The sequence below is a fragment of the Anomaloglossus baeobatrachus genome, chromosome 3 (genome assembly GCF_048569485.1).
Source record: "Anomaloglossus baeobatrachus isolate aAnoBae1 chromosome 3, aAnoBae1.hap1, whole genome shotgun sequence".
Lineage (NCBI taxonomy): Eukaryota > Metazoa > Chordata > Amphibia > Anura > Aromobatidae > Anomaloglossus > Anomaloglossus baeobatrachus.
In genome coordinates this window covers 624,873,739-624,886,682 of record NC_134355.1, presented here as the reverse complement: position 1 = coordinate 624,886,682, position 12,944 = coordinate 624,873,739, and the positions used below count along the sequence as shown (strand labels likewise).

The window sequence follows — 12,944 nt, the reverse complement described above, 5'->3', positions numbered from 1 at the left end:
TTTCTTCCCTAGTGAATAACATCCGGCACCTTGCCACCTCCCACGCCAGTGTATAACATCCGGCCCCTCGCCCTCAGTGTATAACATTGCCCCTCATTCCCCAGTGTATAAAATCTGGCCCCTTGCCTCTAGTGTATAACCCCTGGCCTCCCACCATGACATCTGCGTTAACCAACGAGACAGAATGGCTGATGCTGCAGAGCTCACTGACACCAACGCGATCCTGTAAGAGGAGTCACCGGGGTAACAAGTCAGGTCATGACCTTTCTTTCCTCCTAAATCCTCCGCTTCACCAGTGAGTGGTATTATTGAGAAGTGGAAGGAACCGCAGCAACTCAGCCGCGAAGTGGAGACCATGTAACGTTACAGAGCAGTGGGGCAACTGCTGAAGTGCAGAGGGCAGAGAAGTCACCTACGCTCTGCTGGCCCCATAACTACAGAGTCCAATCCTCCTCTGGTATAAACATATGCATAAACACTGCGCCCGCTGGGAGCTTCATGGCCGAGCAGTTGCAGCCTTACATCACCAAGCACAATGTCGACTGTTGTATGGCGTGGTGTAAAGCCGCCATCACTGGACTCTGGAAGAGACGTGTTCTGTGCAGTGATGCATCACACTTCTCTATCTGGCATCTGATGGACAAGTCTGGGTTTGGTGATTGTTAGGAGAATGTTACCTGCCCGACTACATTGTGCCCGCTGTACAGTTTGGTGGAGGAGGGAAGTTTTTTTTAGGGGGTAGCCTCTGCCCTTAACTTCCAGTGAAGGGAAATTCTAAAAGGAACCTGACAGCCTGTGGATCAGGTAACCTGTACTGGACATTGGCGGCTTATCCACACCCGCTCGCATTGACGATGTGTGTAAAGTGCTATGGAATGAATGGTGCCCATATAAGTGAGTAAAATAAATTAATAAAAATGACTGAGGTCTTTCCCTATACCAATCACTCAAGGGGAGCGGGCAGGGAGAAGCCACCGGGGACCCAACTTTATAACTGGTCTCCCATGTGACATGGTCCCCTGCGGCTTCTAAATTATGTTTTTCTCAAACAGACCTGACTGAAATCATACGGCCGGTGCCTGATACATGCAGCCTGTGTTTTAGGCAGCATGCATCCGATGTCAGATTTAATTTTGGATGAGTAGTATCCAACTGTCTGAGAACAGTTTGGGGAAGGCCCTCTTCTGTTCCCAGTGATGGTGCCAAGCGGACAAAGTAAACCATAAACCATGGCTGGAAAGGCTGTGCGGCTAATCAGATTCATACACACCAGGCCCGGACATCTACCTCATCCAACACCTTAGGGATGAACTAGAATGGAGATTGTGAGCCTGGTCTCACATCAGAGTCTGACCTCACAAATGTTCTTCTGGATGAAGGGGCAAAAATTCCACCAGACACCTCCAAAATCTTGAGGAAAGTCTTCCCAGAAATGGGACATTCCAGACAACATGTATACCTGAGGGGACAGAGCAAGGCACGGAAAAAGTTCTCTCCTTAGGGATAACTGAATCCTTCCATGCCTCCAGATCTTGCACTAGAGGCAACATAGTGGATCCATTTTGGCCAGTTTTCCATAAATTCTTTTGATCAGCCATTGATGGCCAAGCTTCTACAACTAAAACCCCGTCACATATTTATAAATAGGGTTGTACATACAAGACTTGTCCATCAGCCTCTTCCAAATGCAAGAAGCAGGACTTGAGAACACAGTTTTTCACTTGGCGGAAGCTGATGGAGGAGTCTGGGCACCTGCTCATCCACCCGTGGTCATCGTGTGGACAGAAGAGCCATGCAGTCTGCGAGGAAGGAGGAGGACCTGGGGTATAAGTGCCACGATTACATCAGGTGAGTAATTTAGTTGCTATATTAAGGAGGATTTCTCAGATTATATTTTGGTTGATCTTGTAGTAACCTAATCTAATTCCCTGTATTCGACTTTACATTTTGGATGGATCCCTTTCACTCCAATATGTGAAGCCTCAGAAAAGTCCTTTTAAATTAGGTGGATGGGGCTTGTATATATTTCCTTTGGTTTGTTTTAGTAGAAAGCAACAGAAAAGTAAGACGTCAGTCCAGGTTATGGAGAGAATCTCAATCAGTCCCTGGTGTTTGGCGCCCCCTTGTGGTGCTTACAAGAAATAGCAGTATGGAACGCTGGAAGGATCCTTCTATTGATGTGACCAATTTACCTTGGTAGCCTTAGGTAATTCTCCCCAAGTCCATTGCATTGGGAGCTCACTGGGGGTCATTCCCCTCTCCATTGATTTGTTCACCAATTCAGAGTCACTTTTGGGAGTTGCAGGACGGGAACCTGGAGGACTGAAAAGAAAAAAAAAATGTAAAAGTGAGAAAATGAAAATATTGCTGCAATTTAAGGTGTCTAGTGGAATTAGATGAGTGTGCGGGAAATACATAGCAGTCATCATGAAGACTTCACGGTTGCTACTAAAATGATTAGCTAAGCTGAGGTCAGGTCATCTTTATCAGATAAATTCCTGTCCAGTATGAGCAGAGCCGCAGTACCCCACAGCAACCCGCAGTACCCCACAGCTGCGGCTACACAGTGTACAGAGCTGCGGAGTTGTTATCTCCACCAGCAGTTTGTCACGAGATACAAGCAGGGGAGCAAGATAACTTGGAGGTTGGAGGGCCCCAAAATTCCCATGGCCCACATGACAAGACCAACACTATTAAACACCTAGCATTGAAAATCTTAAAAGCCGAAAATACAGAAATAGCATTTCAGGAGTATAAAAGATCTAAAAAGGAGATATTAAAGATAAAATCAAGCTAGCAAAGTTAACTGCTGAAAAATAAAAATCACCAAAAGACATTAAAATAAATCCCATACATTTTTGAAAATACATCAATGCCAAAAATAAAAAGGGATGATATCCGCCCCTTAAAAGATAAGATAATTATAGAGGACAAAGAAAAGGCTGATGTATTAAACAGGCACTTTTCATATCTGTTCACCAATTACTGACTAATCCAGGGATCATTTAACAAGGCAAAAATCAATGTTTGCCACTTGATCTAACTAATTTAACACAAGAAGATGTACACCTGTGTCTCAGAAAAATTCAACATTTTGGTACCAATATATAAGAAGAAAGGTAAGACAGTGGATCCAGGCAACTACCATCTGGTAAGACTGACAAAAAAAGGTTTCTTCAATACAGCAGCGTGGCGTCTTTGACCCTTCTCCCCATCTATCTGGATTACAAGAGGAGGAAGACCTACGAGGACTCAGACTTTGAGGTTGGACTTCAGAAAAACAGATTTTATTGGACTCAGAAAGAGGGTAGGAAAGGTCCAATGGCCGGATGTTCTAAAGGACAGAAATGTCAAAGAAGGATGGGAGATTTTGCTAAATGAAGTTCTCACTGCACAAGCAGTAACAATCCCTAAAAGAAGAAAGAATTGGAAGCATTTAAAAAGACCAGAATGGATGAACACAGAGGTTAAACACTTGCTAAAAAGGAAAAAAAAGAAAATGTATATAAAATGGAAGGATACGTATCTAAAGAAGAATATAATGCAGTCTAGTTACTGCAGGTCAAGCATTAGAAGAGCTAAACCCAGTAATGAAAAAAAAGCTTCCAAGGGAGACCAAAATCTATAAAAAAGGATTTTGGGGGTATGTCAAAAGAAAAAGAAAAAAGTCAGAGACACTACAGGATGAAAACGATGAAGTGGTCAAAAATGATATCAAGAAGGCGAACTTTTAAATTCCCATTTTGCATCGTTTTTTTCTCAGAAAGTAAAATGTAACATCAACTGATCTTCACTATACTATCGAAGGAATAAAAGAATCCACACACTATCTATAAAGAGATAGTGAGGGAACACTTAGCCAATTTAAAGGAAATTAAATGTCCTGGTCCAGATGAATTACATCCTAGGGTACTGGAAGAGATAGAGGAAATTGCCAAACCACTTGGCAAATTGCAGGCCAGTGAGTCCTATTTCTAAACTAGGAAAGATCTTTGAATACATTATTAAACAGCATGTATGTAAGTACTTGGACCAGAATACAGTAATTAACCAGAGCCAGCATGGGTTTGTAGCAAACAAGTCATGCCAGACTAATCTAATTTTCTTCTATGATGAAATCACTGAATGAGTGGACCAGGGAAATGCAGTAGATATAGTAAATGCTTTGCTGAAGTCAAGATATGATAAAAGTATCTCATACTATAGAGAAAATGACCAAGCATGGATTGGACAAGGCTAAGTTAGGTGGATTTGTGACGCCCTGGCTCCGCCTGGTGGTCACACACAAAATAGGCCCACACATAACACCATCCCTCACAGGGTTACACAGAGCCAACAAAACCCTAGTCACCCCCCCAGGGTAGGAAAGGCACACCAGTGAGCGGGACCAGGCAGAAGGAAAATGCCCACCTAGGGGTCTAGAGAACCCGGGGCGGGAAAAGTGCAGTTCGAGTTGAGTTTGAGAGTTGTCAGTTGGAAGGTGAAGTGGTAGTTGGAGCTGAGTGGAGTGAAGCCAGAGAGGAAAGGCGTGGGATTGGAGCCCCGCCGTACTGGCTAGGTGGCAGACAGTGGTCCGTGTCTGTCAGGAGACGGGAAGACGGCTGCCGGAGATCCGAGGTGGACCGGGACAGGGTAGGAGCCCGCCGATACCGACACCGGAGAACTGACCCGGAAACCGTGCACAGAGGGGGTGCCTGGACCGTGAAGCAGAGATCGGAACCACCGACTGTTTATCGTTGGACTTGTGTGATTCATTTGACTGTGTACACGGACACCCCCCGGTCTGACAGGGCGCGCCGGCCCCTGCAATCACCATCCTCAGCACAGAGACACTGGGCCCTGGGGCATCCATCCCTACCCACGGAGGGGTTAATATCCAGCTGCCATCCCATCGCCCCCAGGTGCTCCCCAACAGCAGCGGTGGTGCTACACCTCACCACACACCGTGGGTGGTGTCACCAAGTGATTGCAGTAATCCCCGTATATATACGTCCCCTTTTATTTGAAGTGTCCGCACGACCCCCGGGTCCGGAGAATCCCTCGAGCCAAACTGCGGATCCAGATCAGAGCAGCCCGGCTGTTACTGACGTGGGGGCTGCACAGATTCATAACAGGCTCAGTAATCATACTCCAAGAGTGGTAATAAATGGTTGCGCATCCAATTGGAAAAATGTTTCAAGTGGGAACCACAAGGCTCTGTCTTGGCCCCAGTGTTCAACATTTTTATAAATGATCTAGATAAGGGAACTGTAAGTAAGCTAATCAAATGTGGCGACAATGCAAGGCTAGGAGGGATAGCTAACACAACGCTAATTTGCTAAAGAGAAGACTAAGAGGAGACTTAATAGCTCTCTATAAATATGTGAAGGGATGTCACACTGTATAGGGATCAGCACTACTCTTATTTGCACGTGGAAACACGAGAAGTAAAGGAATGAAACTGAAACGGAGAAGATACAGATTTGATATTAGGGAAAAACTTTACAGAGAGGGTAATCAATGAGTGGAACAGGCCTTTAAAGGGAATTTGTCAGCAGGTTTTTGCTAAGTAAGCTAAAGCAAGCATGCTGCAAGGGTTAACAGAATTTAGGGCTACCCGTTTTGTAAAGGTCCGATCGGTTGTTTATATCCTATCTTTAAGTAGCAGGACCATTATCATTGCTGGATTACAGTATCATGCGCACAGCAGTACGGCACGCCGCCTCCTCTGATTGTACATTGACAATGAGGTGTCAATCTCTATAAAGAGCCCGGTGTGGGCGGGGGCAGCTCTCTCAGCTCTGCTACATGACTAAATCTAAAAATTCTGATTGTGTCAGTACGGCTGCATACAGTAGTCTAAAGGCCGCTTTACACGCTACGACATCGCTAATGCGATGTCGTTGGGGTCACGGAATTTGTGACGCACATCCGGCCGCATTAGCGATGTCGTTGGTGTGTGATACCTATGAGCGATTTTGCATCGTTGCAAAAACGTTCAAAACCGCTAATCGGTGACATGGGGGTCCCTTCTCAAATATCGCTGCTGCAGCGTGTACGATGTAGTTCGTCGTTCCTGCAGCAGCACACATCGCTCCGTGTGACGCCACAGGAAAGAGGAACCTCACCTTACCTGCCACCGCCCGCAATGCGGAAGGAAGGAGGTGGGCGGGATGTTACGTCCTGCTCATCTCCGCCCCTCTGCTTTGATTGGGCAGCCGCTTAGTGACGTCGCTGTGACACCGCACGGACCGCCCTCTTAGAAAGGAGGCGGTTCGCCGGTCACAGTGACGTCGCAGAGCAGGTAAGGAGTGTGACGGGTCCGGGCGATGTTGTGCGCCACGGGCAGCGATTTGCCCATGTCGCACAACCGATGGGGGCGGGTACCCACGCTAGCGATATCGGTACCGATATCGCAGTGTGTAAACTGGCCTTAAGTGATACATTGTTGGATTCAGGATCTCTTTGCCGACATCATACAGCTGACAGATTCCCTTTATAGTTTGTGACTTGTGCCCTCAACACATTGCTTGAGAAAGGTTCTCACGTGAACCAAAACGTCGCAATATGGGCTAAAAATATCAATTATATTTGCACCTTCTGATGGATAGATAAATAAAAACAATTAATGAAAGGCTCCAAAACCTCTTTCTCTGGAGGTAATTAGAGCATGAAGTGTTGTTTTCCTCCAGAGCCGCGCTTCTATTACTTCTGGCCGCAGTGACGGGGATGGGACACAGCCATTGATAGATCTGTAGTGTGTGCGGTATTTATCTCTATAGAAGTGGAGAGTAAATCTCCATGTAAGCCATTCACAGAGGCTTTTATAGATGTAGTGACCCTCCGTAATTCAATCCCAGGCTGATTTATCTTGGAGAATGTGCTCGGGATTCTCTATGAATCATGGAGGAGGCGGCCGCCGTTATGTTTTCCAGGAAGAAGACAGAATCTCATCCATTAATGGGTTTTAGATGAGTTCCTGTGTGCAGTACATGTCCTCATCTTGTACATTACACCCAAAACAGAAAAAACTGATCTGCTCAAGTAAAAAGCAAAATAATGGCCCTTCATCCATGTCATAGAATGGAGCTGGGCAGATCGGTCAGCCCGGACATAAGCCATATAGCTGATGCGCGGTGTACGTCCATATCACAAAGAAAACAGCCACAGTGACAACACAATATCCTCGGATTTTAAAAAAAAATATCCGTATCCATTTCTGGCATGTCTGTTTTAGTCATGTTCCTCTGTTACTCCTCCTGGAAATTTATGAATACATTTACAACTAGGTGTGACGCCCTGGCAAAACCAGGTTGTCACAGAGCCTGCACAAATCCACCAAAGTGCAGGCCATTCTCCTCCTTGGCACCAACACAGTCCCCACACAGATATAAACCAGCCAATCGGGCACTACTCAACCCCTCCCCAGGTAAATGGGAGGGATCGAAAGAGCTTAGCAAGTGACAGAGCAGAGTTTAGCTTTAGTTTGGGCTGTAGTTAGTGAAGAGCTGACAGGAGGGAGTTGGAGCTCCCTGGAGAGGTTGGTAGTCGGGGTTGGAGCCCTGGACTACCGGACTAGGTGACAGTGAGGGCCACAGGCACGGAGATCCGGTCGCAGGGAACCTGAGGTCAACCGGGGCAGGGATGTAGCCCGCCGGTGCCGAGAGAGGGGATCCGGTCCGGAGGCCATTCAAGCAGACTTGTCCAGACAAGAAAGAGACACAGAGTGTGGAAGAAAGGGCTCCTGGCTGTATATCTGGGTGTGGGACCCGAAGACACCCGCCAAAGGTGACCGGCCATTGGCAATTTGGTTTACAATACAGACTGTGTGTGTAGTTACTGACCATCCAAATAATCAGCAGCTCATCCAGCACCACGACAACCGAACTGCGAGTTTCCTGCTCCCTGCAATCCCTCACCATTCTCTGGGCCCCGAGACTACACCTCCCCTACCCGTGGAGGTGATCCCACCTTGCTACCCCGCTCCATCAGCCCCGGGCACCCACATACAAGGCAGCGGCGGTGTCATCATCCATCACCGCAACCCATGGGTGGCGTCACCGACAAAGACTCTGTCCCCTGTAAATAACCCCTTTTCACTCGTGGGCGACGGACAGCTGCGCGAGACCCGGATCCGGGTGCCACTCAAGCCACAGCCACTGCCTGGATAAGAGTGCCTCGAGCGGCCCCCCGGTTGTGATCTGTCCCCCGCTCGAGACATAGGCGTTACCATTCCCCTTCTCAATAAGGGGCAGTCTACGACTTTTAGTAGTGACCGGACAAGGTCAGATTGTGTGAGGACATGGCCAAATCAAAGAAAGGAGGAATGCTAAGAAAAAGTGCTGCAGAATGGTTATTCCACACAAAATGCAGGTATTTGGAAGACCAGACCTGTCAGGAGATCCAACAGGTCCTAATTTACCATCATGGAAAGCTATACATATATTCAGCGTCAGACTGGAGAATCCTGGGTCCACCTGAGAAAATAATTCTTGGGGCCCACTATGTAGCTACATAGAAATAAATAAAACGTGCTAATATCAGAGTGTAATACACTTCTTAAAGCCCCTCTCGAGGGTTTTTTTTCTTTTACCGTTAGAGTGGGGGGGTTCTCATCTAAGGTCCCTGATCTTACTCTTATACTGACTCCCAACCTTGTCTTCAGCTCATGGAGCGCTTGACTTCCCCGCAGTGTCCTCCTCACCTTCGCGGCTCAACATTACCTGCAGCAGTGTGATGAGGTTGCAGCTTTATGACCTCACTACGCTGCTCAACGATGGGTCACAGGATGACGAACCCGCCCCCTCCTCTGTTCCACTGACCCTGTGCCAGCTCAAGGCTAATTTGCATATGAAGCACATCACATGCAAATTATCCATGTGGAGTGGGGCCCAGCCCGGAGCTTAATAAAGTGAAGTAAGTACCCCGGCTGGGCCCGGGCCCCCTCTTCACCAGGCCCCATCAGTAAGGGCAGCAATGACCTTATGGAAGCCCTGCCAGCAAGTGCCAGTTCCTGGGCCCACTGGAGGATCCTCCGGTTCTCTGGTGGGCCAGTCTGACCCCGTCTATAGGTCACATCATAAATTGAAAGATCTAGCCGGATCAGGCGTAATGTAGACGGTCTCAGAGAACGTGACCTCATGTGATTGATAATATGATAAATTGACAGTCTGGAAATCCCTTTATATAAAAATCATGTCTTCACCCCTGAAAATAGTCTCTCCAAAGGATTGTCCCAAGGGCCAACCCTGTAGTTGTACCTACTGTCCACTGCCTGTTGTCAAGTACAATCAGTCCCTATCAGTAGAGATAAAGAGACGGATTCAAAAGGAAGATGAATGAGAATTAATTAATTTAAAAAAAAAAAAAAAAAATGCTGTAATCAGAGCCTGACAAAATTACAATGTCATAGAAATGAGAAATACGGATGCATCTCTCTAGCATTAGATTTCTTCACAATACCATTTCTTCTCTTTTTGTTCTTGCTCTCTTGTCTGCCAATCTGTACAAAGTCATAACAGGGAGTTGGGGTTTTAGATCAGTGCAGGGATGCCACTGGACAAGGGATGAGCAATGCATGCTGGGGAAGGAAGTTCCCAGCACCAAAAGTGCTGGCAGAATGCTAATGAAGGGGAATCAGCTATTGGAGAATAGTGGATAGCAAGTCATAAAGCATGAAAATTGGGACGGAACCAGAGCACACAAGACTGGTGTGCACCAAAAGTGGTTTAACCTCTCATGGGGATGGCATAAGGACCATGCTGCTGTGCTGGTTTTATCAGAAAGAAAAAAGTACACCAATACGGTGCACAATACAGGTGAATGTTGATCAGTTCCTTTATCGGTAAAAGAAAAAAATGTATACTGCTCTCGGGAAAATAAAAAAAAAAAAACAAAACAAAAAACCACAAATATTTTCTTGCACTCTCTAATACAGTATATAATCTGATGTGTGTGGGCAGCAACTGACATCAGCCGACCTGGGTCTTTTCCAGTCGACCTGCTTTGCCCAGACTGGACACCATTCACTCCACATTACAGCTAAGAACAGGACGAGCTATGCCCAATAGAAGGCAGCACTTCATACAGTACGGATTATAAACTTTCCCCCTTTTGAGTCCACAGCTCTAATACAGAGCTATGCATCTCCATTGTAGGAGACTACAAACAAACTTTGTAGTCTGATCCTCCAATTACTTTCCATTGCCTCCTCCTCCTCTACTCCAATTATGCTCCATTGTCTCCTCTACTCCAATTACTCTCCATTGCCTCCTCCTCTACTCCAATTACTCTCCATTGCCTCCTCCTCTACTCCAATTACTCTCCATTGCCTCCTCCTCTACTCCAATTACGCTCCTTTGCCTCCTCCTCTACTCCAATTACGCTCCTTTGCCTCCTCTACTCCAATTACTCTCCATTGCCTCCTCTACTCCAATTACTCTCCATTGCCTCCTCTACTCCAATTACTCTCCATTGCCTCCTCTACTCCAATTACTCTCCATTGCCTCCTCTACTCCAATTACTCTCCATTGCCTCCTCTACTCCAATTACTCTCCATTGCCTCCTCTACTCCAATTACTCTCCATTGCCTCCTCTACTCCAATTACTCTCCATTGCCTCCTCTACTCCAATTACTCTCCTTTGCCTCCTCCTCTACTCCAATTACTCTCCTTTGCCTCCTCCTCTACTCCAATTACGCTCCTTTGCCTCCTCTACTCCAATTACGCTCCTTTGCCTCCTCTACTCCAATTACTCTCCTTTGCCTCCTCTACTCCAATTACTCTCCATTGCCTCCTCTACTCCAATTACTCTCCATTGTCTCCTCTACTCCAATTACTCTCCATTGTCTCCTCTACTCCAATTACTCTCCATTGTCTCCTCTACTCCAATTACTCTCAATTGTCTCCTCCAATTACTCTCCATTGTCTCCTCCTCTACTCCAATTACTCTCCATTGCCTCCTCTACTCCAATTACTCTCCATTGCCTCCTCTAATCCAATTACTCTCCATTGTCTCCTCTACTCCAATTACTCTCAATTGTCTCCTCCAATTACTCTCCATTGTCTCCTCCTCTACTCCAATTACTCACCATTGCCTCCTCTAATCCAATTAGTCGCCATTGCCTCCTCTAATCCAATTAGTCGCCATTGCCTCCTCTATTCCCATTACTCTCCTTTGCCTCCTCTATTCCAATTACTCTCCATTGCCTCCTCTAATCCAATTACTCTCCATTGTCTCCTCTACTCCAATTACTCTCAATTGTCTCCTCCAATTACTCTCCATTGTCTCCTCCTCTACTCCAATTACTCGCCATTGCCTCCTCTAATCCAATTAGTCGCCATTGCCTCCTCTAATCCAATTAGTCGCCATTGCCTCCTCTAATCCAATTACTCTCCATTGTCTCCTCTACTCCAATTACTCTCAATTGTCTCCTCCAATTACTCTCCATTGTCTCCTCCTCTACTCCAATTACTCGCCATTGCCTCCTCTAATCCAATTAGTCGCCATTGCCTCCTCTAATCCAATTAGTCGCCATTGCCTCCTCTAATCCAATTAGTCGCCATTGCCTCCTCTAATCCAATTAGTCGCCATTGCCTCCTCTAATCCAATTACTCTCCATTGCCTCCTCTAATCCAATTACTCTCCATTGCATCCTCTAATCCAATTACTCTCCATTGCATCCTCTAATCCAATTACTCTCCATTGCATCCTCTAATCCAATTACTCTCCATTGCATCCTCTAATCCAATTACTCTCCATTGCATCCTCTAATCCAATTACTCTCCATTGCATCCTCTAATCCAATTACTCTCCATTGCATCCTCTAATCCAATTACTCTCCATTGCATCCTCTAATCCAATTACTCTCCATTGCATCCTCTAATCCAATTACTCTCCATTGCATCCTCTAATCCAATTACTCTCCATTGCATCCTCTAATCCAATTACTCTCCATTGCATCCTCTAATCCAATTACTCTCCATTGCATCCTCTAATCCAATTACTCTCCATTGCATCCTCTAATCCAATTGCAATACCTTTGTCCTGGAGTCCACTCTCCATCCGAGTGCGGGTAAGTGTCGGCTTTAGAGAAGGGTCCGCCCTGCACCTGGCTCATTTCAAGGACTCTGTCACTAAAGCTGTTCTGAACTGAAGATCTAGAAAAGATAAATGTAATAATTAAATATGAAAAGGGTGAAAACTGCAGGATAAGCGTCTGGTGGAGAATCTGTTGGGAGCAAACTGAATATATTTAAAGGGAGCCTGTCACATTGTACGTGACACACAATCTGTGGACAGCAGCATAATATAGAGAAGGAGACACCGAGCAGAATATATAGGTTTGTCAGAAATAATTCAGTATAAATAGTAATCTATCCTTAGATCTCTATGGTGTTTTTATGTAGGAGTCCAGTGGGCGGAGCTACTAGTGATTAACTGGTATCTCTGCATGCACAGCACAGGAAAGCCTGTCAATCACTGAATAGGACCATCCAATGGACTCCTACATAAAAACACCAGGGAATAAAATACAGTTTTGTAGAAAAAAAAAAAAAAAAAAAAAAAAAATCAGTAAAACTTCATATCAATCTGATTGGTTTCTGACCGTGCAGACAGCATGTTATAGAGCAGGAGGAGCCATTTTCACATGAAGATAATTAGCTATACAGTATTACATGGTATTATGTAGGTGACCAAAGCACCCCATACAAGATCTAAGTAACAATGGAAAAAAAAAAATATATCATATCACACACAAATTATATTTTATTATATATACAAATTATAATTATATATACATATATACACACACACACACACACTGACCGGGAAAGAGAGACGGAAAGAGAGACGGAAAGAGAGACGGAAAGAGAGACGGAAAGAGAGACGGAAAGAGAGACGGAAAGAGAGACGGAAAGAGAGACGGAAAGAGAGACGGAAAGAGAGACGGAAAGAGAGACGGA

The 12,944-nt window shown here is 45.7% G+C and overlaps 1 protein-coding gene across 6 annotated transcripts in view; it reads right to left on the bottom strand.

Annotated features, from left to right (window-relative positions):
• Positions 1-12,944, bottom strand: part of LPIN1 (lipin 1) — a 279,658-nt gene that overhangs the window by 74,289 nt on the left and 192,425 nt on the right. For all 6 annotated transcript variants that reach the window (XM_075341117.1, XM_075341123.1, XM_075341120.1 and 3 more), the window contains exons 5-6: positions 12,018-12,137; positions 2,193-2,322 (exon numbers count right to left, since the gene is read on the bottom strand). In XM_075341117.1, the coding sequence (XP_075197232.1) occupies positions 2,193-2,322; positions 12,018-12,137 (250 nt within the window). The remainder of the gene's footprint in view (positions 1-2,192; positions 2,323-12,017; positions 12,138-12,944) is intronic.